Source organism: Rhinocladiella mackenziei, assembly GCF_000835555.1.
Source record: "Rhinocladiella mackenziei CBS 650.93 unplaced genomic scaffold supercont1.3, whole genome shotgun sequence".
Classification (NCBI taxonomy): domain Eukaryota; kingdom Fungi; phylum Ascomycota; class Eurotiomycetes; order Chaetothyriales; family Herpotrichiellaceae; genus Rhinocladiella; species Rhinocladiella mackenziei.
Genome location: NW_013550602.1, coordinates 4,156,198 through 4,184,167, shown reverse-complemented (window position 1 = coordinate 4,184,167; position 27,970 = coordinate 4,156,198). Strand labels below are relative to the sequence as shown.

Genomic DNA, 27,970 nt, shown 5'->3' with positions numbered 1-27,970 from the left:
TCTCGCTCTTTCGGCTAATATTTCTCACCCCCAAGCTCAGTCCAACAGCTAGAGTTACAGAGGTACGAGGCAGGCCCTCTTTTTAGCTCTCGGGATTTTCTATTTTCTCTTTTGTTTGCTTGTATCCCAATACGTCAATGCTCGTCCATCATCAGGCTGTCCAGACTCGCGTCGAATGGTCTGTGGCGTGATGGATCTGGCGAGAGGCGTTTTCTTGGCCAGTGCAAATTTTCTCCCAATTCTTCAGAACGCCCAAAAAGCTTTTCCTCCGCTCGACCGCGACGACCCCTGGTCATCTCTGCATATCAGGCTAAACGGAACCTCGATGCTTTCCATCTCCGATGCATCATACCTTTCAACAACATGACGAAGCCCATGCCGAACTCTACAAATCAAATCCTCCCTCCACAACGGAGCTTTCTCCAGATCCGGGGGGGTGGCAGTTGTGCCCGAGCCTACCCATGCTTCTGTTATAGTTTTACCATCTCATCATGTTTCTTCGAGCGAAAGGCTGCGTGGTCTGCTGTTTTGCTCCAACCAGATCATTCCCAGTCATGACCTAGGTTGTCCGTGCCTGCTTCCAGATGTCTCCTCTTCTAATCGACCACCCCAGAAAGATCGAGCCTAGTGATCAGTCGACGACCATCCTCCTCTATCCACTCTCGTCCACCCTCCAGTCCATCCCATACCCAGGGACGTTCTCTAGTCTCCATTGAGGAAACGGTTATTCCCTCCCCGCCGATCCCGACACTGGCTTCCCCCTTCCCCCAGGTATCCCTACCTTTCTTGAACCGAGTCCTGAAGCCGACCCATCGGTACATAAATATTCTCGCTCCCATCCCAAAATAGACCTCTTTCTCCCTCTCCATCTTCCTTGCTCCTTAGTTGTAGTGTATCTGAGCATATATTTCCGTCGTGAGCGTGTGCTTTCTTTGATATATCCCTCCTGGCCGTACCTGCCACCCATCACTAGATCTCTACCCACCTGCATTCACCATGTCGACCAACGAGGATCAGAACACGACCGCCAACACGGCCAACCAGGCCGCGAATGGCGGTACTTCTTCCCAAAATATCGAAAAGATCACTCAGGGCATGACCAACGAGGAAAAGATCAGAGCTCAACATGCTGCTCGCTTCGGCTATGGACCTCTGGCTCATATGCGCACGGACGAGAGTGCCATCCTACCAGGTGATCACCCCTCCTTCGACCCAGATGATGATTTTCTCGTCATCTTCTCAAGCAAGCAAGCAAAACACTGACGTTCCTTTTTTTTCCCAAAAATCCAGCTTTCGGCGGTGAATTCCAACCTGGTCTCTACAAGGGAGTTTCCGACCGCAAATTCGCCAACCCGGCGCCTCTCGGTCTGTCCGCGTTCGCCTTGACCACATTCGTCCTCAGTTTGATTAATTTGGGAACTCGAGGTCTTGATGTGCCAAACATTATTATTTCCCTGGCGTTTGGTTATGGTGGTCTTGTCCAGCTTTGTGCGGGCATGTGGTGAGTATCCCAAATGCCGCCGGTCTCTTCGCCCCCATTCTAATATACAATTTTTTTTTTTTTTTTTTCCTTTTGCAGGGAAATGGCCGTTGGTAACACTTTCGGTGCGACGGCCCTGTCTTCCTATGGCGGTTTCTGGATCTCTTTTGCCATCATCCTTACTCCAGGCGGCTTCCAAATCGAATCGACCATTGAGGATACCGCCGGTACCAAGGCTCTCTTGGACTCACTAGGATTCTACTTGATGGTAAGCTCCCGGAACTCCTGACCGAATTTCAAGTCCTGTCCCCTCTAATGCGAGGCTTTAGGGCTGGTTCATCTTCACCACGATCCTCCTCTTCTGCACACTGAAGTCCACGGTGGCATTCTTCATGCTCTTCTTCACTCTCGACTTGGCCTTCCTTTTGCTCGGCATTGCCTACCTCCAACCCAGCAATGGAGCACCAAACACAGGTTGCCTGCGTGCCGGAGGTGCGTTTGGCATCATCGCCGCCTTTTTTGCCTGGTATAACGCTCTCGCCGGTATCGCCGATACTTCCAACAGTTTCTTCATCATCCCTGTTGCTCACTTCCCTTGGTCGGAGAAGGGCAAGGAGGCGCGCTCCGCACTCAAGAACGATCACACTGCATAAACACGCATATGCGTACGCAAGAAGCATGATCTCAGCCATGCCAGAGGAACACAAGGACTGACAATCCAGTCACATTGGAACAACATAATGAAATGGTGTGCATATGCCGGACTTCATGCGCATGGTTTTGATGTGACGTGAGGAGAGGGAAGCAGGAACGAATGATTGGAAAGGAATCATGGTATACATCATTGAGTAATCTTTTATTCTCTATCGCTACGTTTACTTGGATACCCCAATTTGCGCTGCGCGGTTGCGCAAGTTTTCAATTGTGTCATATATGATGTCCCAAATCCAAATCCGCCAAGATAAGATAATCTCTCACTTGTAATACAAGTTTTCTCTTTCAGAAGACTACGACTACAAATGACATTGCGCGCTCGCGTCGTGCTTTACACAATCCCTTCGGTCAATTGTTGAACTATCAAAGGCGCAATGGCCTTGTACCTGAGAAAATCGAAACCCTGACTTGACCGTCGCGGCTGGCATTGTAGCAACGGTCCTCAACGTCCAAAGGTAGATAGGACCACCACCGTGAACCACGACGAACAACAAAACCTATAACGTCACACCCAAAAAAAATGTGCCGTAGATCGCTAGCGCATCTTGAGTTGGTGCATCGAGGTTAAGCTTTTTCATTGTCGTCACACCCAAGCATTTGCCAATGCCCTAGATTCAACCAGTTCGAATTGGCTCCGTGGTATTTTCTTGTCCACCTCCAGAGATATAAATACTTCCTGTAGTAAGGAGGAGAAAATGTTGATCATTCCCAAAGTACAAAGCGATAAGCACGACGTATGGTAGCAATGGGATATCTATCATCAGGGAGGCAAGGGCAGAAAACTGCGAAATGCCCCCACTCATCCCCGTGAGCAAAGAAGCCATTGGCGATGGGTTGTGGGCGGTGGACGAAACAAGCATGGCACGGGAAACACGGCATCGGCGTTCAAACCACAGTAAAGTATACTAATGTTTATCCGGCTTGCGAAGCTTGGAGGTGACTCCGGTTTCTGTGGACGCCGCAACTTCCAATGATCTTTTCGTCGTCATCGAATCCGTCAGTGATCAAATATCATAACACCAACAATCGTGGGCTGGTTCTTGTTGATCATGTTCACATTGGCAAATGAAAGGGCTCTTGGAACATCTTGGCTCTGCCACTTGTCCAAAAGCGGTGAATGCATTATTGCTCCGTATTACAGGGTCATCAGGGTAACGTCAGAAGGTAGCGCCGGGGGAAAGTGCAAGCAGGGAGTGAGGGAGACCACCCATGGGGGAAGAAGAATCGGAGAATCGTGGTACGGTTATAATATCCGGTTGGGCATAACGTCTCCTGCTTTCATCAACATAATATTAAATACTTGGGGATCGCCATGCTGAGAAATCCATCTCCAATTGTGATGCAGCATCTGGGCTCTTGGGTTCTTGGATTCTTGGAGTTGTCCTGATTTCATTGCTTCATGGGCATAGAACACCAGTGGAACAAGACGGGGCGCTGACCATAAACGGGCATTGCACTGCGGGCATTTTAATACCCTTGACCTCTTCAACCAGTTCGAATTCAAAGACTTGGCCAGTCTGACCTCGTCTCATGGCCGCTCTTTCAATTCATCCTTTGTTCCCTACCCAGATGTCTCCCGTTCCTCCGGCGGGGTACAGTAGGCCCTCCATGTTCCATCTCGATCAATGCCGACATGGGCACTGTCCCACGCCGGTGTATTGTTCGAGGGTGTCCAGCGTAAGGACTCATTTGTTCCCGAAGTAAAATTGTGGACATCAAAGGCGGGTCTCCGATTGGAACAGGGATGGTCGAAATGGTTTCCTGCTCAAAGAACCGCGAATGCACTAACATAACTGACACTACTGTCTTTGACGGTCTCAGCATCACTGCTTCTTTCATACCTCATAAACCGGAACCGTCTTCGGTTGGAATCATTACCATCAATAGCTTTCTCTTTCTCCAGGCGCTCGACTTCCTCCACCCCGGCCATGAAAACTCCTATGGGATGTCTCCCACAAACGGTGTTTCCTGTTTCGCGAATAACCCGCAGGAATTCTGAGTGTTGTCCTGTTGCAATGGCACACATACAGGCTCTATCGGCATGGGCTATGCTTTCGAATATTTGCGGGCCACTCTTGGGAATCTGGCTGCCTGACCTTAAATGCTGGCCTTGTCCTAGTGTTGGCATCTTATGCACGTCGTCATTGACCGATTCTTTTGCAGTTGTGAATTCCCCTCTCACACCGTTGGGGAGCATCAGTGGCGATAAGGCTGGGCTCGGTGCATCTGACAGGTAACATGTATAGCCGAATCTGCTTCCCCAGTGGCAAAAGTCAGAGGAAATGATGAATGCGTTGCTTTCATCGGCAATATATGGAGCTAGCATCTTTCCCAGGGCCGCTTCAGTCGCCGCATTGGTTCCACCAACCATGATGGGGACGAGTGGAGGATATGATGATTCAGGTTGATCGGGATATAGTTTCTGCAGGAGACGGTGAATGTAAGGTAACTGCATTTCGGCACTATGTTCCGCTTCGTCTATCGGTCGAGACATCTTGGTGAACTTGATCGTTCGGCCATGGGCTGTGGTGGACAATGTGGATAATTCTTTGATAATTTCATGGTCGAGAGGGAGAGGTATTGGGGAGAGAGGTGTTTCGTATGCTTCCACTTCCGGCAAAGCAGCTGTACTTAGATGATGGTGATGAGAGGGATGGAGGATGAAGATGCGCTTAGCTTTGGAGAGATCCAAGCATTTATATGCCCAGGCTGCGCAGGGACCTGAATATGCATATCCAGCATGAGGAGATATGACAACTCTCGCTCCAGGAAGTGGTAGAGTCTCAACGCCAGGAAGAATATCTTTCTCGGGAACTTTTGACAGCCATTGATCCAGTTGAGCTGCTAACTGTCGACGGTGGCCTGAATACCATGAACCTGCATGGGAAGCTTCTCTGACAGCCATGGTGCCCGGAAGAAAAGAAATGAAGACCAGAACAATCTTAAGACTTAGGCCAGCAGAGTCTCAAAATTGTTTGGTGGGGGGGCGGGTGTGGATGGTGGAGTGTCGTGAAAATAGATTGACTGCGGTTGAGAAAGAGAGAGTTCGAGTGGTCTAATTTGCCTGCCGGAGTTGCGCCTCAGCCCCGCGGGGAATTTGTCTGCTTCAACCCGAGCAGGGTGCGAGTACGACTGTGCATACCAACTCATCGCTTTATAATTCTTCCTAAATGCCCTCGTTTGAATATCCAGGTATTGACTAGACTCTGAACGGAAGAAAATCGGCATCATTGTTCTGAGGCGGACCTCAGCCTCCCGCAGACCAAACGCGACGCGTGAAGTGGTATTTCCCCACGCGTCTTTCACGTTTCCTAAGCTCCTCCCATCTCCCTTCGGCAGAAAATATAGCGGAGGAGAGCAGACATGGGCCTCAAACGCAAAGCTTCTGTCCTCGAAGACACCGTGCTCCAAACAGATCCAAACACAAGCCCTGTCGCACCCTCGTCAACCGCCTCCTCATCACCTTCGTCAACATTTACCCCCACATCCTCCAATGCGAACCTCGCGCACCCATACCAATTCTGGAAGATAGACAGTGTCCCTTATCTCAATACCCGAACGCGGAAGAGGTATCGCGATGCCAGACCAGACGAGGGGACGATCCACGAAAACACCTTAAAGAAATTGTACGATGCTCAGCGGTTGCATCTTGACGAAGCAATGTCGATGTCGGAAGTCATATGGTTTGAGGAACGCGATGGACAGATTGAGGAAGATGCTGATATGATTGATGAACCTGAGATCGATCTCCCTCAATCTGCACAGCAGAATCAGAGAACCATTGAGGCCTTCTTTAGTGGAAAGGGAGGCTCTCAAACTAAGGCATCTAGATGGGAAACAACACACGTTCACACTTCACACCTCGATTCTTTCAGGCAGGAACAAGTTCACTCATGAGCCAAAATATGGAGAGACGATGGCCGGGTGTCGACATTGGCGTCTCGGGTCGATTCGTCCTTCAATGTCCTCCAGACGCTCTCGACGACACCTCAAGTCAGTTGCAAATAGGTTATGAATCTGTGGGAGACACCAGAGTGATACTTGAAAGTAGACGTCGACGGGTATGCTTTGCAAGGAATATACCACCTAAAACAAACCACTCGATGCAACTAATTGTGCCGGAGGCGATCAGCATCGCATGAAAAGGGGATGAAGTATTCCAACTGTGGGAAAGTCCGTATCAAAAGTTGCGGGCAACGGACTAGAAGGAATGGGAGAGATATTCCTCAAGATATTTCAACAAGTATGGAAAACCCAAGACCAAACAACCGGAAGGCCGTTCCAATGAATATTATTTAAGGAGACCCCTTTCTGCGTCCCGGACAGAGAAATCATAGGTATGAATTGCATTTGCCTATTCCAAGCATCAACTAAGTTCCATCTCATTAAAGTCGTTATGTACAAGCACACAGCCCAAGCACAGATACAAAGGAGCAGGAAGTCTCTGACTCGCCACTCGCCACTTGAACCGAACATGCCCTCCACTCAAGCACGTGAATCGATACCAGAGATGGGCATGGCAAACTTGAAGAATGTTGAAGCTCCCGAAACGTGCTATCATGTGATGTGTTAGGATTAATGCGGTTCGACGTACATTTCATTTGGAAAAGACCTCGATGGTTCCCAATCCATCACCCACAATCCAACCTGGGTCAAACAGAGCAGAGCAGAGAACAAAACCAGCATGCAACACCCATTCGTCAGTAAATCCCTAAAACTAGAACCGGAAGATCAAAAACTCCTGGACTCCTTTGTTGCGTGCATAAGGTCATAATCGTCATGTTGTTTGGGTGTGTTACGAGGTCGTAGAGGAGTCTCCATGGACTATCGCATTTTCGTCTCGTTCGTAGTCACCTTCCCTTTCTCGAGGGCCGATTTTCCATGATTGATTCGGTTTCTGTCTGGAGCAGATGAAACGTTGGATCCAAGCAGTTGGGAAAAAAAAAAAGAAAAAGGCTACCCCATTCCAGCCTTTCACTGAGTAACCATATCGTCCCACGATGAATGCACCATTGGTCTTTCAATGAGTTGATCTCCTGGTCTTCAAAAATTGCATTCAGCTCATTCTTGAGTTGAGAATTTCACCGTTCGTCTTCCTTCCCTTTTCTTTCCTTGCTCGTGGCTCGATTGGGTTGGCGAAATAAATCCGCCGATCTCACGGTGAGCCAGACAACGCAGACCCCGTGGCATTGCCCTCTCCAGAAGGAGATATACTTCGTGCTAGCTCGTCTCCAGTAGGTCTAGGAAGACCATACCGACCAGCCAATGCTCCGTCAATGACAATGGCTAACCGCTGTGAATGTGACCTCTGCAAAGCTTCAGAGTCATTGTGAGCCTTTCTGTAGGCTTCATTGGCCTTTTCTTTGGCCAACTTCGTCTCTTCACATCGTCGAATCAGTGGACCGAGATCAATAGAAACTCCACGATGAACTTCATCTCGTGCTTCGTTGAGCGTTCGATTGGCGATATCGTCATCCTCAAATGCTTTGTTGCTTTCAGCGAAGGCTGCTCGAACTCGATGTCTCATTTCATCCGACTCCACCATTTGTTCCTGTCGCAATCGTGCAATGGCTCGTCTTCCATCAGCGCTGACCTGATCCGGGAGGGGAAGAGCTGGTTGTCTCGCTCTGAAATTGGAATAGTAAGATTCTCTCATGCGTCGATAGGACGCACGGTCAGGTCGGGCACTGACGTTGAGTTCAATTTTGGCATCGCCTTTCAAAGATTCGGGGGCATTGAATTCGGCAACTTCATCCCAATTCTTATCGCTGACCGGAGGAACTACGTTATTCAAAACACGTCTCGCATCAATACCTCGACGGCATTTCATGCATGTTCTGCTCTTGTTGTATGTCCCGGAGTTGACCCAGGCTGACAGGCAAGTGGCGTGCATGGCTGTGTCACAGCAGGTTATGACAGCCATGAAATTGTCTGGCTCAAACTCAAGTTGGCAGGCCGGACATTCTCTCTTATGCTCATCTAAAGCTTCAATCGACTCTGATGTGGCTCGACTGAGAATGAGCATGACCGTTGGCCTTCCAGAAGGGCCTACTGTTGGTGGGGATCGTCTACGGAGGAGGTTTTCGTTCGTGCCCTGATTTGGTATGGGAGGGGTTCGATTTTGGTCGTGGCTGAAAAAGGCATTTCGGCTGATTTGGCTTGCCATCATGTACCTCGCCGAATTCGTCATATGGCCAGCAAATTCTCGGAGCCGCTCATCAGAAAAACTGCCGAGCTGGACGTGCTGGAAAAAGTCATCAGGCAGAGGTCGGAAGCCGGAAGGAATTGTTTGATGTTGCCGTGAAGGAGGATGAGCGGGATGACTGGTGAGTTCAGGAAGCCGCGGAGGCCGAGATCCCATGGCAAGGCTCTGTAGATTGTAGGTATATGGAAGGGGTGGAACCACGGTACGTAAGTCCTGAGCAAATCCAGTTCCGGACGCAAGATATTCGAGAGCGGCATCCTCCTCCCAGAGAGCACCAGCATTCATCGGCATATGTGTGAAGGATTCACCAGGAGGCCCGTAGACGTGGGGATAGTGCGAGGCTGACGTTGACACCGGAATGTTGGGGGGACGAGAAGCGTTGGCCATGTTTCCCTGAGGGCTGGAATCTCCTTCGAGTCGACGGCGCTTGAATTTGTGATCATCGGAGGGAATTTCTCGGTCGGAGCGATCTTGAGATCCAGGAGGGCTGTAGTCGTGGTAATATGAAGGTGAAGACATGGGACTGAAGTGATAATCCATTCGCCGGAAGGAAATTTTGGCGACTCCACAATGGGTGAAATAAATTAAACGTAGAGTCTAGCGACAAAAGAATGCCAGGAATTGAATTTGTTTCGGAATCAAATGTGTGCGAAGCGGCTGCCGGAAGTTTGCCTGATGACCGCCCGCAAGGTGGCGGCTCAGCGAGAGACAAGTGAACCGAGTGGTGGTCCAGAACGATGGACGAGGCTGATAGATGTCGAGGAAATTGAACAGGCTTATCCCTTTCCTGTCGCCGTCCGAGAGTCACCGACGAGATTGTAGCGAGTCGAGGTTGAAGAGAGAAATCATGAAATGAGGACGGATGAGTTGTGGTTGAAGTAAAGTTGGGCCGGAATCTGGATGGTCATGCGAGGTTGACAGGGAACCAATATCGCTAGGCCATGATCGGAGCGCGGGATGGCCACCGTAAGTTACAGAGTTACAGCTTCTGAGGATGCAGTGGCTGCAGGGTGCAGGACGGATGAGGGCGATTTCGTTTAGGGCAATAGGACAAGGCAAGGCGTTTCGCCGCCGTCAGGTTGTCTGCGGGCTGTTCGGTTTGATCGGATAGAATGATGAGAGACTGATGGGGTGACTTGAGTGATTCAGGGCCCTGTCCAAGTGGTGTCGTTTGACCAGGGACGTGGGACACATCCCGAGATGTAGCTTGTAACAGGCGGCGGGACGGAGGATGAATTATTGCCAGTGGCAGTAGCACAGAGCCCGACCAAGAGGCTAAGGGGGGGCGCCTACTTCATCGTAGGCGAGGATATTCCTTGTTATGGTGATATAAGTAATATACGGTATCGCCGCATCTGTTTTTGGTTGCTCCGGAGTTGGTATTTACATTCACGGCAATCCTTCCGTCCAGATCCTCCGCCAGAAGGTAAAAGAGCAAGTGGCAATGGAACCTGGAAGGAATTTGTCCGAGACACAAGAGTCCTGTGTACCAGCACGGACCGAAGAGAAAAGAGAATTTGCCGGCTTCGCCTTCCGGTGGCTCGCTTGCCTTGCCTCTGGCTCAATGAAAAAGAGTGTGCAAAGGAAAGCCTAGAGGTATATTCATGGAATGTCTCCAATCAGGCACACCTACTAGTTGCCCTTTTCTGCCTATGATCACCAGCTCTAACGCCTTGAGAACGGGTCCTGACTTCATTCATTCGTCATGGAGGAATGGAAAGGAGAGGAGATAGGCGAGAACTGCTTTCAATAAGTTGGCCCTCCTAGGATTCTTGAGCACAAATACCATCCTGCAGGAACTTTACTCAACGGACTCAATGGGACAATCAATGGTTACTCTAGCCACCATATCTTCAAGAAGCGTCTCTTTTGAAATTTCCCAAACCATCTTCCACAACACGAAAGAGGGGCTGGGAGTTGCACAGCTCTGCGTTATCGAGAATTTTGGATAGAGAAGTGACTTTCGCCGCATTCCCAAAAATAATCGTCATTTGAAGTATTCGTGTCTTCCGCCATAAGAATTTCCCTTTCTCAGCTGCTCAGCCTCTTCTCTTCCTTTTCCACATTCAAGGCAGCACCTACATTGGACCACGAATCTGGTCACAAGCGAATTCTGGCCGACTCCTTTACCCTCCGAGATGACACGGTAGTGCTACATGTCGGTAGCACGATCAGCCCGCTGTTTCAAAACAGCGCCCTTTTCCACGACGATTTTCTCAGATCCGGTCGGAGAATGGGTTGGATAGCAGCAGGGTGTTGCACGCTAATAGCTGGATATGTTTTGTATAAATACTTCGTTCAAGAGAATGTGGCCAAGGACGAAAAACCACCGACCAAATTAAGTCATGCGCCAGTTCCTGATATACCAGTCGAAAATCAAACAGAAGACCGGGATCCTGCCCCGAAGTTGGGCCACGATGAACCCCCAGCTGACGAGCCGATATCTTTCAAGGTCCCATCCCTCCTCGTAAAGCTTTCCAAGGCAGAATCAGACATCCCGACCACACAAGAGGTGGAGAAGCCTTCGCCCAAACCAGAGACACCACAGATATCGAAACCAGCTCCGCCACCATCACCGGTCTTGGACAGGTCATCAAGTCCGCCTCGTCTGAAACCTCCCACTTTTGGCAGTATGCCCATGTCAGTACCAGCTCGACCTGGCAGCGGGTATGTTCGTCCACCTCCGTCTGCAGCGGCTTCTTTTCGGGCACCTACGAAAGTCCTTCCGAATGCGTCCGCGGCCCCAACTTCTTCAATCATGCCGCCAGGAAAGCAAGTCTCGCGGAAGGTTATTCTCGAACCAGGCCACTCGCCTCTCGACTGGGCGGCCCTCACTTCCAACTCAAAGAGTCGCCTGCGAGGCAAAGACGCCCCAGGAAACCTAATTCGGGTCACACCTTCGCGGCTTAAGCAACAGGATGGCCGGAAAGGAAGAGATGCCTGGACAGTATATCATGGAAAAGTGTACAATATCACCCCATACGTTCCCTTTCATCCTGGCGGGCCAGGTGAGATCATGAGGGGAGCCGGGAAAGATGCTGTTAAATTGTTCATGGAGGTACATCCTTGGGTTAACTGGGATGGGATGCTGGGCGAATGTCTCGTCGGCATACTGGTGAGCGAAGAGGAAGAAACTGCTGACAAGAGTAGCGGTTTAGACCGCATGGACTAATTTTCGACTTTCGGACGGCCAACAAGAAACCTAGGTGATTCTGGCAAATTTTGTGATATCACTTTGGAACGAGTGATGATAGAAGATAGAGGACGGCGCCTGCAACGCATGCAATGATCCGTTTTGGATCAAAGGGCCCTACCGCATAATTTGCTTTTGAAATCTCCCTTTTGTAGCCATGGCCTGGAAGGGTATGTCATTGTCAACGATCCTTCAACTGCACACAGGGCCTGTGCAGCTACCAACCAGTGCATTTCTCCACAACAAGATATCCTCCATCACAACTCATCCTTCTTCACACCCTTGATGCCCATCAACTCTGTCTCAAAGACCAGCACACTATTCGCCGGAATCGGTCCAACAGCCCTATCACCATATCCCAACTCGGGTGGGATGGTCAACTTCCTCTTCTCCCCAATACACATGTCAAGCAGACCTTCGTCCCATCTATGATGCGAATCCGGTCAGCAAGAGAAAACCACCCAGTACACCTCCCTCGACTACACAAGACATGTATACCAACGAGAGTGGTTCGCTCACCCCTTGATAACTCTACCAGCACCAAGTTCAAAGTTCAACGGACTTCCTCTCGAGTAACTGGAGTCGAACTCGTTGCCCGTACTAAGCAGAGTGCCGCGGTAGTGCACGTCGATCTTGTCGCCCTTGACGGTCTTCCGTGTGCATTCGATCTCAGGGGTCTGATAGTCGATTTCTAGGCCAGTAGACAAGACGGAATGGGTGAGGTACAGTGCCGCTGCGAGGAGGGAAGGGAAGAATCTCATAATTGCTGTTCGGGAGGATACGTGATGTTTGAGGAATAGGGAGTAAGTTAGGGGAAATAGTGGTACTGTATTAGGGAGACAATATGTCACGGTTGTCTACCGAAGTCGTAGTTGGAGCCGCAGTCCCATAGCGTCCTCTACACGTGGGGTTTCAGTGTGAAAGCTGACATCGGTTGCTGGTTCACCAGGCCCTAGTTACAAAATCCTCTCCTCCGTCTTCTAGTTGTCTTTTCATCTGTCCAAAACATAGGCAGACGAAGTTAGTGAAAATGGTTCTGATCGCCCTTGAAGCTGAAGGCTACACAGTGAAAGTCAAAGACATGTCAAGCTGTCGACCCCTTTGCTTTCCTCCCTGTCCTCCCCCCAATATGCCTTATGCCATAGCATCCAACTTTCCAACGCCTTTTCCTCCAGTCCATTCCTTTTTATTAATTCCTCCAGAATGCCCAATCCTCCATTTCCTACTTTCCCTAAACCCTAATATTCCTCCGCAAGCGCAACCTCAATACCCAAATCCAACTATTGTCCTTGTTCAAGCTTTCCCAGTGTCGACAGTTGAAAAAGAAACAAGGCTGAGAGACAAAGAAATTCGGATAACCCGTGCTGACATGCAATAACCCGACAGAAAATGGGCTCCCATCGTTGCGCTTCGTGTCAGGGGCCATAAAAATCGATAACAAAACGCGTCGGTACTCCGAATGTGGAAACCTGAAAAAAGATTGATTGCAGGGGAAGTTGTTGATAGCGCGAGGACAAGACTTAAAGAGTCCGGAAGAAACCGTCGATGCAAGTGATACTCGATTCGCGAAACCGAAATTCAAAAGTGAGACTATGTAACTCATTGAGTGATGATACTATGCTGTGAATTGGGTAGGTGCGGATGACCCTTTGTTGCAGGATGTTGCAATTCGAGTGTGGAAGACAATGAGCAGCGGAGAGTAGAGATATTGGAATCACAAAGTTAGATATTGCGAGCTTGTGACTGTGACAAATACCGAGCTCGTTCTTTACGGATGTCTTCCGTCGACCGGCCTCGCGAAGTATGCCCCCTGGAATCATGCAACTTGCGAGTGAAACGTGTCATATCACTTGGTCTCGAGAATTCATTAGTGAGGGTACGGAAGGGATCTTCTCCAGAGCGAATTGGGCGATGAGCCGGAATCGGGTACTTCTTCTTTCTTCGGTGGTGGCTTGGGAACCTTGTCAGGGGCCAGTTGACTTTCTTGACAGGTTTCTTCGATGGACTTGAGGTCGTTGACGACCTGTTGTTCTTTTCGGTAGGTTTCGCCGGTTGTTGTGCATCGGGAAGAGGTTTCGCCTTGGGGGTTACCTTTGCTGCTTTCTTGACGGGCATATTCTCTTTGTCTGATTCTAGTCGTACGTAAGAGAACGTCTCTTTGCTAGCAGTGCTTCTTCGTCAGATTCGTCAAACTCCCACTCCTATTGCGTTCGTCAACCAAACTTCGTCTCTAACGACGGCTTCCGTGGTCGAACATGCATTTTCCCACCGGTGATGACGTCGAGACGCACTTCGAACACAGAATAGGGAGAACAACGGTGATCAATGACACTCATCACTCACCACGCATATCTGATCAGGGGAAGGCTCCTTCTTCTGGCACTTTGCACCGTCCTCATCCTCTTGCGTGCCATCCCTGGTGTCGTCTGGCGATGCACGCTACTTGTGGGAATTCTGCTTGGTGATGTTCTGGGGGGCCGAGTTGAGCATCTTCAGAGTCATCAGACAATTTACACTTCATGCTGGGACTCCCTTTGACGGCATTCTGACGGGCGACTTGTTGATCCTCAGCATCATCTGGCCATGTACGCTTCTTGCTGAGACTTCCTTTGGTAGCGCTCTGGCGGGCGATTCGTTCCTCTCCAGTATCAGCCGGCGATGTTCGCGTCCTGCTGGAACTCTCTCTGGTGATATTCCTGCGGGGAAAACTGTTCGACTTGGAGCTCAGCAGCTTTGCGCTCCTTTACCTCCGTGCGACAGGCCTTGTCCTGGAGTCCAAGTGCCTCGCTGCGTTGGTATTCCTCTTTGGTCTTGTCACGGAGTTGCCTGACCCATTTAGCTGGATTGAAGATTGAAGAATCACTTGTCAAGTTCAATGTATTTGCCGGGCAGCTTTCAAACTATATCCATAGAGGTTTATCCGGCACCAGGCAAACAAAACACATCCAATGTAACTATCCAATTGCAACGGTTTCGATGTACCTACGGCTTCCACTGGGTTCGAGAGATTGCGTAGAAGAGTAACGCAGGACGAGGATCAATAGTGTGACGGATATCAAATATTCAACTAGCGGCGGTCACGTGCCCTCGCGAATGCTGGGCGATACGGGTAATGTTATTCTGTACACCACATTTTGTTATTCTGTACACCGCTTTTGATTGGTCCGGATTTTTATTTTTCCGGTTATCTGCGCAGTTCGAAGATACGTGATGTCACAACACCTAAGTCTGCCTATATAGAATGCAGAAATGATGGTTAACGATGGTATCCTCTGCACGGTCGATACCTCGTGCTGACTAAGGTAACAAACCAGCGCCCATAGGCTTGGGTGGGAACCCCCCAGCCTATGGGCGCTGGTTTGTTACCTTAGTCAGCACGAGGTATCGACCGTGCAGGGGATCTCTACACAAATCCGGCTGTGTAGGCCACAATAATTTACAAAGTATACAGAGAAGCTCAAAATGCACGGTACTTATCTACCAAGGAAAAGGGAATCAAATGTGTTTATTGCTTCGCAACCACCTATAACGGGGAGAGTTTAACGCGTCACCCCTCCACAGCTACGCCACTTACTAGTGTTTTCTCGCCATCGCCGGGCCAACGGCAACAAGCTCTGTTAGCGCGGTGTACAGAATAACAGGATGAGAGCGTTAAGTGTACAGAATAAGGCGAGAGAGAGGTGGTGGTGTACAGAATAAGGAGAGTTGAGGCATGGTGTACAGAATAAGCAGGTTTTCCGGTGTACAGAATAACAAAAGTTGGTGTACAGAATAATACCCCCCGGGCGATACCGCGTTCCCTCACATGACACTGCATCTTGTCGCGCGTCTCTTGCGTCTCGAATGTGGGCCACCACCTGCAATGGAGATGAATCTCTTGCAGGGACTCAATACTGCTCAGAAAGCTGCTGTCACCTCTAAAGCTTCGGTATTGCAGGTTCTGGCACCTCCAGGATCCGGCAAAACGAAGACACTCACCTCTCGAGTCGCCTACCTCGTTGTCCATGAATGCCTAAACCCGCAGAATGTCATCTGCTGCACGTTCACCATCAAGGCCGCACGAGAGATGCAAGAGAGATTGCGGGCCTTGATTGGTCCTGAATTCGAGGCCAAGCTAGTCCTAGGAACTTTCCATTCGGTCTGTCGACGCTACTTGGTAGCATACGGCCACCTCATTGGAATCTCAAAGGGCTTTGGCATAGCAGACTCATCGGACAGTAACAACATCGTCAAACGCATAATCAAGCGCTTGAACCTATCAATCGACCCGAAGGCTGCGCGGGCCCGAATATCGCACTATAAAGCAAGAGGAAAGAGATTGGAAGATTTACCAAAGATTCCGCAGAAGCAGGTGGAGCAGCAGGAGTTCATCACGGTTTTCCATGAGTACGAGGCTGCTCTAACCACATCCAATCTGCTGGATTACGATGATCTGCTTCTACGATGTGTAGATCTTCTTCGTGCATTTCCGGCCTGTGTATCCAATGTTGAGGCATTGTTGATTGATGAATTTCAAGACACAAACGTGGTGCAATTCGAACTGACGAAACTGCTGGCATCAGCTCAAAGGAGAATTACTATTGTGGGAGATCCTGATCAGAGCATCTACGGCTTTAGATCCGCCGAGATTGAGAATCTACGACGGATGAAATCGTTCTTCCCGGAAACCGTGGTCATCAATCTGGAGGAAAATTATCGTTCGGCATCAGCTGTCCTAGGACTTGCACAGGATGTTATAGAACAGGACATGAATCGACCCCAGAAGAAGCTGAAGGCGACACATTGTCATGGAACTCAACCTGTCCTCCGACGTTTGCCCAATCCCAATGAAGAAGCATTATGGATTGCCAGTGAGATTAAAAGAATGATGACTATGACCGGTGGTCTGCTTCGGCATTCGGACTTTGCCATTCTTCTTCGATCGGCATATCTGTCCCTATTAATTGAAAAGGCTTTGGCTAACTCCAGCATCCCCTATCGCATGGTCGGTGGTCAACGATTCTTCGATCGAGTCGAGATTAGAATCATTATCGATTATCTTCGCACAATCAGTCATCCGGACAATAACCAAGCGTTCATGGCCATTATTAATGTCCCTTCGAGAAAGATTGGAGACACCTCTGTCGCAGAGTTGATCAGGCTTGGTGAAGAACGAAAGCTCTCTCTATGGACGGTGGTGCAAAAAGTTCTTGCAGGAAACTTGTCACCGGAGAAGCTTTCGAAGCCAGCTGAGCAAGAGCTCGGGCACCTCGTCAATCTCATCAAGTCCGCAAGACAGAAGTTGGACACAATGCTTCCGGCTACAGTGCCCAGTAACTTAATCGATTTTATCATCAAATCCCTGGATCTGGAGAACTATCTGAAGAAGAAATACAAGGAAGACCACGAAGATCGGCTCGAGAACGTCAAAGAACTCATTCATCATGCGTCAGAAGTTCTGCTGCAACTTTCCAGTGAGGAACAACTTGCCGACATTGACGGATTGGAGCAGCAAGTTTCCAACGCGGGACAGGAAGTTCTTGCTCGATTTCTAGCCAATATTGTCCTATCAGCCGACGTGGACAAGTCTGACGAAAGTAATGACAAACCTCGTGTGACCATCTCGACTATTCATTCGGCAAAAGGTCTGGAGTGGCCGGCGGTCTTCATTCCCGCTGTTTACGACGGCTCCATTCCCCATTCAAGAGCTGATGACAACGACGAAGAACGACGTTTGCTTTATGTTGCGATGACACGAGCTCAAGCATTTTTGACAATGACTTTGCCGTTGACTCAATCTCGAGACCAAATTGAGTCCACTCTATCTCCATTTCTGCCCCTTCAAATCCATCGCCACTTAGCACAAACCGGTCCCCTCTTCAACGATAAGGTGATTGAAGATACAGCTTCAATTCTTCGTCGCCCATTGCCATCGCAAGAGGACCTCGCGAAAAGCTTGTTGGGCATGACGGCAAGTGAAAGCCAAGTGGACGACGTGTGGCCTGGTGATGGTAGTCGCCGACCAACTGTAATGATACCAGCAGAAAACCAGGGTTTACCTCAATTTGGGAGACCATTAGCAGAGGCTATTGCTGCCGCTCAAAGATCCCGGTATTCGGAACTTTCTACATTCGGAAGAAGCCACCCGATATCAGATTCTACAAAGAGCAATGGGATCGTGACCACCATGGGTAGTGTTGGTGCTTTCTCAACCTCAAACATGTCACTAGGCTTTACGACTGCCAATCACCAGCTGAAAATGAGTGCTCCGGACCAGAGCAGATCTTCATCAGGCCCATTGCCGCCACAGAAGAAGCCGAAGCTATTAAAATCGGCATCAGCGCAGGGCAACATTACCTCATTCTTCTCGAAACCTAAGTCCCAAGCGATACAGTCACCGGAGCCAACCCTGCCATCACCGGTTCCTCAAGTGTTTCAACAAGAGCATCGTAGTGCCAAATCTACACTTTCATCTCCAAGTCGAGCAAGTCAAGCCATAGGTGTGGATGGGATTCCCAAAGAACTTTCCAAACACGGACTGAAATTTTGCAACGGAATGATTCACAATCGCCCTGCTCCATTGAAAGAAATAACCACGAATGCCAGGAACCGATACGCCAATTTGTATAGTTCGTCACCTCCAGAGGCTGAGGGATATCAACAGATGACCACCACTGGCGGTGAGATTGACAGTATCAAAATCCCCGTGGAGGGCGCAAAGCAGCTCGCGCCAATTCATGATTCATCAAAGCTAAGCACTGGAGCGACACCACTCAAAAATCATATACTCTCCCGACCAGCAACAACGATGCATCGAACGAGTATGTCCTCGATTGGACAGAATTGGGTTACGTCCAGGATTTCCGGCTCAACCACAGGGAGGAAAACGTTAGGAGTTAGGCGCACAATGAACGGCTGGGAGAACAGGAAGAATAAATGAAGGGTAGGGGGCTTGTCTGGGACTCAAAAAGACTACCTTGTTCAAATGAGGTCATGAAGTTATGACTTTGATTTTCTTTGGTGGGTTGGTGTTGGTGTTAGCTTGAGAAACGCGACGGTATTCTCGCGAGGCATTTTATAGATACCGAGAGAAAAGCTAGTTGTCTTTTCTTCGGCAACTTTATGCGGGCATTGGAATATAGCTGTAAGGAATGTCGTATACGTGTCACCGCGTTCATAGGAGGACTCAGCTCAAAGCCTGGATTTCTTTGGCAAAGCTTGTATCCCTACCAAAAACGAGTTGAAAAGAGAATGGATCGAAAATCGGAAGGTGAACACCTTTGATATTGGTGTCCGGGTCAGAAGACTCGGAAGAGTAGCCGCAACGGAAACATGAATCAGTCAAATCGTCCACACATGCGAGGAACATATCTCTATTCCATATGTAGGTTTCTGGCGTGGCTACCAAGCTCGCCGAAAGGACCCTCCAGTTCGACGACCTGAGTGCCACCGCCATTGTCTCCCTCGGACCGTATTTGTTTGAAATTCCGAGAGCTCCGGCTTGGGTTAGACATTATGTTCTCGGTCCCTTTCCAGATCCGAAGAATCTATCCTCTTGGTGCTATCTCTGCCTAGAGCAAAAATCCTACAACAGGGCAGCAATAGCCAAGACACCAGCACTGAGGAGCGCAAAGGCACTCGGCTCGCTTCGGCCAGCAGCGCCAGTGAAGGTCGCCACATACGGCTTGGTGCCGGAGCCAGAGCCAGAGCCAGGTTCAGTTTCGGCTCCTGTAGTTGCAGGTACAACGGGTGTGGTTGACGAAGATTTAACAGGAGCAACGGTCATAGTGGTCGCAATCGTGACACTAGGGGATACCCAACCGAAGCTGGCGCTCGCAGCCTCGCCCTCAGGAGGGACTGGCGAGACGATGGGGTGGTCGCCAGAGCCTCCTTCCGCCACGGTCGTGGCGGGGGAGACTGGTGCTATTGCCGATGAGGTCGTGGCGGCAGGAGTGGTCTTGACGCCTAGATGGGCAGGCACGGTCACGACGACAGGCATGGTGAATGGCCAACCTGCCGAGGGCGTGATGGTGGTCACGGTCATGGGGATCGTGGGAACAGGCGTATTGGTGCAGCCGCAGTGTGTAGCCACCACGGTGGTTGTCTTAGTCGTGAAGCCTGTGGAACAGGGTTCGATCCAAGTTTCTGTGCAAGGTAGAGTCAGTGGGTTGAAACGACGGGGCTCAAGATTCAATTCGGTTCAGAGCAAGGGAGACTTACTCGTGATGGTGACGGTGGTGTGGGTTATTGGATCGCTCCAGTCCCCCCATGTCACCGCGCTGGTTGTCGAGGACGAAGGCGTCACCGGATCAACTGGTTTGCTGGAGGATGTGGTCCCATCTTCCCAAACTGCCCATGGCGATGTTGAGGTGGTGATAGGATCGACAGGCTGAATGGACGTCGTCCAGTCATCCCACACAGTTGACGAGGTCGAGGTCTTGATCGGATCGAATGGAGTGGTTGAACTCGAGGATGTCCAATCTTCCCAGGTGGATGGGTTGGTAGTGCTTTCAACCGTGCTGACGCTTGTTGAGCTCGAATTGGCGTATGTCCGGGAGGACGATGTCGTCACGTGGTCGACAGATGAGCTGGTCGAAGTTGTATGGGGCACGCTAGAAGTGGTACCTCCAACGACAAGGGAACTGCTGCTGGTGGTTTCTTCAGTGGTCGTGGTGTGCGTGTAGGCTGCTGATGTCGTGGAGGTCACCAAGGTGGTTGTTTTGGTGGGCGACGTTGTGGTAGTCGTGGTAGTCGAAGTGGTGGAAGTAGTGACTGGTCTCTCCTTGGATTGATAGACTCTTACGTAGTTGACGTCCCAGAAAGCATCTTGAAACTGAGTTGGGTTGCTGCCAACGTAGATGGAACATTTGGAAGCGCCTGTAATAGCAGAGCATCCGCCACTGGTCCATGTAGCATCGCCAAAGTCACCTAGTATCCGTCAATAAAGATGGTCCAATCTGATAAAAGTCGTAACTGACCGCAGAATGTGGTATCGAAAACGATTCTGTGGTTGGCAAAGTTGGCATCAATATCACAGTCGGGGCCATTGAAGACTGAAGATGGCAATCCCCATCCTGACGGGTTAGGGCTTCCAGATGTGATATCCGATGGGACACTTCCTCGAGGGAAGAACCAGACACTGATGGCATCCGATTTCCATTCCATAGCATACACACCACCTCCAGCAGAGTTGAAATCGGGACCATAGCTGGCGTCCCGTTTGTCGAAAGCAGCGCAACCAGCGCCGTTTGCGCCCGTGTTGACATCATATTGACAATTGTTACCATTTGACGTGCCCGTCATTTCGAGAGGACTTTGTGAGACCGTGCAAGTGTTGCCAGTATGAGCTGCCGACAAGAGAGTGCCTTGGTTGTTGGCACCCTCAACAATGTCGACTTCACCATGGAAAGGCCAAGTCCCATCACCCAGAGTCCAAAATGCAGGCCAGGTGCCACATCCACTGCTCGTCTTCGTTGTGGGCATGTGCTTGATGTCGGCAATAAAAAGACCATGAGTCCATGATTTGGCACTTTCAATCCTCACACTCGGTCGACCAACCCCATTGATGAGCCAGTAGTTTGCATTGCCGTCGTATGTATTGACAGAGTCGACTCTCATTTGCGCAGACCCTCCATCGAAAGTAATCAGGCCATCCTGCTTTGCCGTGTCTTTGTCAACATAGCTGTTCAACATGATTAGCTTTTGGCTCGGGTTTCGAAGAGGAAAATGATCGGCGCGTACGTCACAAACCCATGGCTGAGATCAGCAGTCTAAAATTTATATTAGCCAATCCATTCAGCCTGGCAAGAGATACCAAGGCCCATTCCACCTACATTTTGGAAGTTGAAGCCGTCGAAAAAGGTGGTGCCCGAATATTCAGTATCCAACGCATAATATGTGGTAGAAGGCAAAGAAAGAGTAGAGACAGAAGCAGAAAACAAAGCCAGGGCAGAAGCGAGTGTGGTGCTCGACCTCAGAAAAAATGATGAGGAAGGCATATTAAACGAATGACTACGGAACGCGAACGAGAGCACGATGGCGACGAAGAACAAGAAAGAGAAGGGAGAGGAAAGAGAAGACCACGCATGTTTGGTGCAGTATATTCCACAGCATCACGCCATGCCGTTCCTGGCCCTTTGCCTACATTTCGGTCGTATCCGTTGATGGTCTGAGAGAGGCGCGCCTCGATGGGAGATGGAGAAGACCAAGGTTTGGCTTCCCAGAGACTCGGATCGAATCGGCTAAGGAGACGGAACTGACCTAAGGACGCACCAACATTGGGGACTGAGAACCAATGCGAGGCGGAACATATGGACACATGGAAAATGACCCCTGATTAGGCTGAGAGAATGACAACGGAAGGGGGTTTCTCCATACCAACGCCTCAACGAGAAGAGAGAGTTTTGCGCGGCAAACTAGAATGTGCGGAAGGAGAGTCTAGCAGACAATAGCCCTGAAACTGAACAAGTGATCAAGCGAGGGTATGCGATTGTTTGTGTGTCGGTGAAGAGAGGAAGACCGCTGTGGTGGAGTTTAATCTCGGCCTTGATGCCATTCTGGCCAATGGGAGTCTTTCGCCTGGCGCTCTCTTGTCCCAAACGGACCGCCTCCCAATTTCCCCTGAAGCCTCAACGACGAAGGGGTTCTCCAGCCTCAATGACATTGTGGCACTCGCCAGCCAGGCCCCTGACTCATATCGCCAGTTCTTATAGGGCCTCGTCCTTTGAACTCTGATTCCCTGGTACCACGTGTCTGGGTCAATGTACCACACTCGAGCCCACAGTTCGTTCACTCCAAAGTTCCAGATCCAGATCGATATCCCCAGAAATCGCGAGAAACAAGACTGGATGTAAAGTGTGCCAATGTGGACCGAGATCGTATTCATCTTGATCCCGTTTTCGGCCAGAGCTGCTCAAGGTGGGCTATGCAAAGCAAATCTATCAATACAAATACTGGGCACGGTCCCACACAGACACAGATACAGACACAGATATAGACAACATGTCACATACGGGCCAAAACTCCACGACTCCAAGAGCTCGGCTCGGTTGCTTTGACTCGACCTGGTCATCATAATACGAGGCGGTAACGAGAAGCTCCGAGGATACCGTATTAATCTCAGAACACACATAATTCCACACCTCACTAAGAACTTCACCGGGGAGACTCCTCTCGTCCTCGGTCGACTAAAATCGGAGCCGCCATTGGGACGGCAGGCATCTGTCCGGCTTTACCATGGTTTTTGGCTATTGAAATGGGTCACCGCAAGTGAAAGGTTTGTGGTGGACCTATCCTCCAATCTCTTTTTCCAAGTCGCCCCGAGCCGATCGTAGACATCATCAAATAGGTTAGACGCCGTCCGCTTTGATCAATGACTGGCAGGTAGAAAGAGAAGTCCGGAGATGGCTAGCGTAGAAGCGACATTTGAAACACTCAAAAGGAGATTCCAACAGGCAACATCAAAACCTGTAAGTATATGTTAACGCAAAATAGACAATGAAGGGATTAGGACATGATTGGCATCAGCCCCCGGTCTCCGTATACAGCAATCGAGGACCGCGATCTCATTCTTTCCAAGATGGAATGTGGAACGTGCTAATAGAATCTAGCACACGTAGCCATAGGCCGAATGCTGGAGGTTAAAGTGGGTGTTGTTTACGCCGTAAGAACATGAAGGGAGAGAAGAAGACATATGAGGTTGAGGAAGAGTGCAGGTATACACTCGGGACCATGCCACTAGCCTTGCCTTTCTCGTCAGGTAGTGCCGTAGTCAGCCAATTCACTTGGAGGTCATTGGCAATTAGGCAGGCGGGGTTCAGTTGATCATTTGATCTGCCCCTCCGCAGGCACCCTCCAGGAAGCGAGCTGCGTAAAGCATTCTCTGCAACAATAAGAATGCATGGGCCTGCCAGGCTTCTACGCGCCATACGCTGACTGGTGAACCGTCTTGGGGATTGGCATGTTTCAAGCTCAATCCAAGCATCTCCATTAAAGTGATCACCAGTATTCCGGCCACTCGACCACTTTCTTCACACGCCAGGCACCCAAAAAGTCCATGGGCTTCTAGCTACCAGTGGCAGGGGGGCCCTCACAATCTGGAATGCCGTGCAGTGGCGTTTTTTATCTCAGCTTGAGCCTACCCATTCCCATCCTGCGCTGGAGACTTGGGGCACAGCTCCGCCAACAAGCTCACTCGCACCGCAGCCTCAATGCCCCATGCCAGGCATCAGCAAGTATCAACCGAGAAGGTTACAGTAACTCGTCCTTCCTCCCACTGCACTGCACCGTGGTGCACGGCGAGCCTAACCGGCCATCCACATCGCCCAGCCTTATCGTCATATTTGCGTGATATGGTAAAATGGTCATAAGGCTTCATTCCAGCGACCATACATTTCAGGCTCTGTACGTCCGTCAATCTCCTCCTCCTCCTTCACCAAAATACCCTTCGAACCAGACGGCTACTCCGTCATCAGAGTAGAGAATACAATTATGCCCATACGGTCGTGCAAGGCCACACCATTTCCCCTTGCAACACCGAGCTGGCCTCGTGATGACCAGAACCGTCTGGTCTTACTTCGGATACCTCCGCAGGTGAGTCCGCAAGACCTTCGTAATTTGTCTAGGACCATGTCTCTGACACAATCAATCCGTCAGGTGGACTTGAAAAGCCCGTCCGACAACATAATAGAGCATACCAACAACTTCAACGATGATCCCATCCCAGCAGATACCCTCCCCACCAACTCTCCCTCCCCGCCTCGCCCTCGCAAGCCGACAAACATAACCAGCCTACCCACCGAAATCATTCACGAGATCGCCAATATCCTCCATCCCGTCGACCGTGTCTGTCTCGCGCTGGCATGCAAGCCCTTGGCCTCTTCCGTCCTGTCGGCTCCCCGCCTCTGTCCCACGTCCTGGTCACGCTTCTCCGACCGACGGTACGACTGGTTTCTACCTGAATCTTACAGCCTGACCATTCGCCTAGCCCATGGCTGGATCCCCAAGGACAAGTTGCGGTATTGCTGGAATTGTCGCAGAATCCTCCCCAGAGACGAGCAATATTTCCGCAAGAGGCTGCGCTGCAAGAAGAATCCCAAGTGGGATCTGAAGCTACATTTGCCCAAGGAGCGCTGGGACGCCATGAGCAAGAAAGACAGATACCAGTACATAATTGAGACCTGGTGTCAGTCCCCTTCCGAGGACAGCAGCTGTCTGTATTGCGACCACTGCCGTCCGCATCTCAAGACACAAAATCCCGAGCTTCAGTATCCGGTTCAGTGTCCCATCTGTCTGGAGAGAGAGTTGACGATTTACTGGCGTCCGCCCCGCAAACCCTGGTTTAGAAAGAAGTTAATCAAATGCGTCAAGTGCGTTTGGGCTCCCATTGAGCTGGTTGCCTATCTTTTACTCACGTGTTGCGTGTTCGGTGTGAGGATTGTGTACAACTCAGGCCGGATGTGTTGGAGGACGCTGTGTTGAGCTGGGGTAAAGATACAAATGAGATATTCTTTGATAATGATCGACGTAAAAAGGCCATGTCTCTCATGGATAACCTTCCCAGAACAGGTGTTTCGCTTTATGGCAGATCGCTGGTTGAATATTCATGGACGACTCCTAGAGAAAGTCTTGATGAACCTCGTTGAACTAAGGAACCCTATTGAGCTATCATCTCTCGAGACCTCTTCTTCCTCTGCCTCTGACCACTACGGAACCAGGGATCTCATCAGGAATGACTACCGCTTGTACTAATGTGCTTCTCAACTCAGTCCAAAACATTCCGCCGCCTCATTCGACGCTTCACCCCCGCCCTCTTCGAAAAATCAGCACTCAGGATTTCATCGAATCTCATGTGGAGCAACGTCGTCTTGGTCGTTATGATGTTTATGAATACGGTCATGTCCCGTGGTCACCGGGTCGTGGTGTGTCGTATGTTCTCCGTCCGTGTTCAACGTCTCCGACGTGTTACCGCTACCAGCACCACTTTCGCCAAAGGCAGTGTCGACCACGCTCGCTGGTGGGATCTCGGGTCTGCTCTCAATGGCGGCAAGCTTGTCGCCATGATAACCACGATGAATAGTAGCCGCCGCGGCTGTGTCTGGGGCAACAGCTGAACTGCGACGTCGAGTGGCTGCTGCGGATGCACCGGTTGCGACGCCTGAGACTGATTGTCGATGGCGACCGACTACTACGTCGAAAGGATCACTCGAGAGTTGGAAGAGGGATTGCTTGCGTTCGCGGACTTCGAATTGTTCGGCTGGAGTCATGCCGGTCTCGCCGATGCCTGCAATTTCGGCCGCTGTGATGGTTAGACCAACCTTGTCTTGTCTGCGAGAGCCGAAAAGGGGTGAATGTAGACTGACCAGACACCTGTTTGCGTCCAGAGTACGGATCATCCTGAGGTTCCATTGCCCCTTTTCTGCTCTTGCTGAATTTCCTGACATCAACGCCAGTGAGGCTGTACTTGCGTTCCCGACTCCAATACTCCTGCTCGGGAGTGAGACCGGTAATTCCTACACTGGCGATCTCGGCCTCTGAATAGTGAGTGCGGGACTAGCTTCTCGATCTCGAGAGAACGTGATTCAGATCGATCGAAAACTTACTCGAAACTGGTTTTCGACCATAGTAGGGATCGTCGAGAGGCTCCATACCATCCTTCCTGCTATTGCTGAAGCGCCTCACATCTGGTCCATTCGCGGTATACTTCTTCTCCCGATTCCAATACTCCTCCTCTGGAGATAGACCAGTGATGCCCACGTCCTTGATCAGCTCATCTATGTGACCGACGTCTCAGCATTCAAGGAAGGAAGTGTATATACCAGGGACAGGTTTGCGATTGTAATATGGATCTGCCGTTCGGACCATTGTGGTGATTCAGAGATTGTGAATGCTTGTAGAGTAGAATCTCCGAAAGGACAGGAGAGAGAAGAAGGAAATTCATAACGGAGGCAACAGAAGAGCTAGGATCAAGGGAATAGAGTGGTTTGCCCAAGTCTTTCATACGCTCATGCGAGTCGTCTGGTTCGAGTTCACGAGAGTCAATGGTCTGTCTCATCATGGTTGGTTGTCAGGTTTTTGGGTCACTCTAACTTCGATCTTCTGTCCCTGGAACCGAGTTGACCCCGCCCCAACTTTCGAAAGAAGCACGAAGCTGGAGGACAAAGAAAATCGAAACATGGGGAAGTACCTAGCGATGAGGCTATTCGACGACCTATCAACAGACGAGAAACGAAGCGAAGGCGCATGTGGTCCTTGAAACATAATTCTCCACCCTCCCAGGCTCTTTACCCAGTCCGTCGCTAGTTGCTGACTTGGGCTCGACGTCATTTGCATCCTTTTTTGGTCTTGTCTGGCTCATGCTACCAACGAGAAAGTTACGGTTGAAAACATAGCGGGTTCAAAACAGAGGTCGTGCTCTAGCAGCCATGAAGCAGCACACCTACCTTCAACCATCTCTCCTCTTCATTTCCTCGTCTTCGGCTCTATCCTACGCACGGTGAGGTCGAACCAAATGCTCAAGAAGAGCCCTGTGCGAAGACGAGAAGAGATGATCAATACCCTGGAATAATACAATGTCTTGTGTTCAGTCGCTCATTCCCGGCAGATCTGCGACACAGCAGCACAACAGAGCGGCAGGACTCTGCAGCAATTCAGAAGCAGATGAGACAGCAGACGATCCATTCATGTCTTGCGGAGGCCATCTCTCGTATTGGGTGGAGAAACTGTCGATTCCTCGCCGCCCATGTACGGAGGCATGCGCGATAATCCATCGGTAAGTATATAAAGACGTCTGCATTCTCTCTTTATCACAGGAGCCCGAGCGGCCCTCTCGATCCTTCTTTGTTGTCTCCCTTGGCAGTCATGTCTGCCTGCAAAAGTGCGATGCAAGAGTCAGGGGTCTTGAGAGTCAGATTGCAGAGAAAGGAAGAAAGCCATTTCTAAGATCCATCTTGTGCAGAAGACATTGATTCTTTCCGGAACTGGGGAAGGGGCCAAAGGACATGATATGCATGGATTAGGCTCGCATTGACAAGACAACACAGATAGTATTGGGTATTCTTTCCTCCTCTCTTCTGTTTCTTTGAAAGGAACAAGAAATCAGTCGGCAACAACCGGCAAAAGACTCGAGTCAAGTCGAGAACCAGGCTGCACATAGGCAACGTATCGTTGCCAACAGACTCCCTTTTTTGGACCTTTCCCTCTCTTGAAATACAAGAAGTCCAGAGAGCATTCTACCTCTTCGGAAAAAATAATAAAAAACAATTTCTCCAATCAGTCGGGGATCAGCAGTGACAATTTTGTGCCTTTCCATCCCATACCATTTTTGAACCATTGGATCATTTCCGCCTCCGATAACAAAAACCGAAACTTGTTTTCCTTGTCGACCGACTCAAGCATGAAT

General features: G+C 50.1%; 10 protein-coding genes across 10 annotated transcripts; 5 read left to right on the top strand and 5 right to left on the bottom strand.

Moving 5' to 3' along the window:
- Positions 1-996: 996 nt before the first annotated feature.
- On the top strand, positions 997-2,133 carry Z518_05028 (uncharacterized protein; the record flags this gene model as incomplete). Its single annotated transcript, XM_013418733.1, has 4 exons — positions 997-1,192; positions 1,291-1,501; positions 1,580-1,748; positions 1,810-2,133. 4 exons carry the CDS (start codon positions 997-999, stop codon positions 2,131-2,133), a joined length of 900 nt encoding a protein of 299 aa, XP_013274187.1.
- A 1,826-nt stretch (positions 2,134-3,959) lies between these two features.
- On the bottom strand, positions 3,960-5,099 carry Z518_05027 (AmmeMemoRadiSam system protein B; the record flags this gene model as incomplete). The annotated part of the gene is made up of 1 exon (XM_013418732.1): positions 3,960-5,099. The coding sequence occupies one exon, from the start codon at positions 5,097-5,099 to the stop codon at positions 3,960-3,962; it is 1,140 nt and encodes a 379-aa protein (XP_013274186.1).
- Positions 5,100-5,557: 458 nt separating this feature from the next.
- Z518_05026 (uncharacterized protein) lies at positions 5,558-6,091 on the top strand (the record flags this gene model as incomplete). Its single annotated transcript, XM_013418731.1, has 1 exon — positions 5,558-6,091. One exon carries the CDS (start codon positions 5,558-5,560, stop codon positions 6,089-6,091), a length of 534 nt encoding a protein of 177 aa, XP_013274185.1.
- A 1,258-nt stretch (positions 6,092-7,349) lies between these two features.
- On the bottom strand, positions 7,350-8,918 carry Z518_05025 (uncharacterized protein; the record flags this gene model as incomplete). The annotated part of the gene is made up of 1 exon (XM_013418730.1): positions 7,350-8,918. The coding sequence occupies one exon, from the start codon at positions 8,916-8,918 to the stop codon at positions 7,350-7,352; it is 1,569 nt and encodes a 522-aa protein (XP_013274184.1).
- A 1,714-nt stretch (positions 8,919-10,632) lies between these two features.
- Positions 10,633-11,571, top strand: Z518_05024 (uncharacterized protein; the record flags this gene model as incomplete). Its single annotated transcript, XM_013418729.1, has 1 exon — positions 10,633-11,571. One exon carries the CDS (start codon positions 10,633-10,635, stop codon positions 11,569-11,571), a length of 939 nt encoding a protein of 312 aa, XP_013274183.1.
- A 278-nt stretch (positions 11,572-11,849) lies between these two features.
- Positions 11,850-12,353, bottom strand: Z518_05023 (uncharacterized protein; the record flags this gene model as incomplete). The annotated part of the gene is made up of 2 exons (XM_013418728.1): positions 11,850-12,018; positions 12,112-12,353. The coding sequence occupies 2 exons, from the start codon at positions 12,351-12,353 to the stop codon at positions 11,850-11,852; spliced, it is 411 nt and encodes a 136-aa protein (XP_013274182.1).
- A 3,101-nt stretch (positions 12,354-15,454) lies between these two features.
- Positions 15,455-18,511, top strand: Z518_05022 (uncharacterized protein; the record flags this gene model as incomplete). The annotated part of the gene is made up of 1 exon (XM_013418727.1): positions 15,455-18,511. The coding sequence occupies one exon, from the start codon at positions 15,455-15,457 to the stop codon at positions 18,509-18,511; it is 3,057 nt and encodes a 1,018-aa protein (XP_013274181.1).
- Positions 18,512-19,156: 645 nt separating this feature from the next.
- On the bottom strand, positions 19,157-21,569 carry Z518_05021 (uncharacterized protein; the record flags this gene model as incomplete). The annotated part of the gene is made up of 5 exons (XM_013418726.1): positions 19,157-19,716; positions 19,792-20,499; positions 20,550-21,253; positions 21,313-21,341; positions 21,405-21,569. The coding sequence occupies 5 exons, from the start codon at positions 21,567-21,569 to the stop codon at positions 19,157-19,159; spliced, it is 2,166 nt and encodes a 721-aa protein (XP_013274180.1).
- Positions 21,570-24,060: 2,491 nt separating this feature from the next.
- On the top strand, positions 24,061-25,050 carry Z518_05020 (uncharacterized protein; the record flags this gene model as incomplete). Its single annotated transcript, XM_013418725.1, has 2 exons — positions 24,061-24,162; positions 24,226-25,050. The coding sequence occupies 2 exons, from the start codon at positions 24,061-24,063 to the stop codon at positions 25,048-25,050; spliced, it is 927 nt and encodes a 308-aa protein (XP_013274179.1).
- Positions 25,051-25,406: 356 nt separating this feature from the next.
- On the bottom strand, positions 25,407-26,433 carry Z518_05019 (uncharacterized protein; the record flags this gene model as incomplete). The annotated part of the gene is made up of 4 exons (XM_013418724.1): positions 25,407-25,867; positions 25,932-26,102; positions 26,172-26,342; positions 26,388-26,433. 4 exons carry the CDS (start codon positions 26,431-26,433, stop codon positions 25,407-25,409), a joined length of 849 nt encoding a protein of 282 aa, XP_013274178.1.
- Between the last annotated feature and the right edge of the window lie 1,537 nt (positions 26,434-27,970).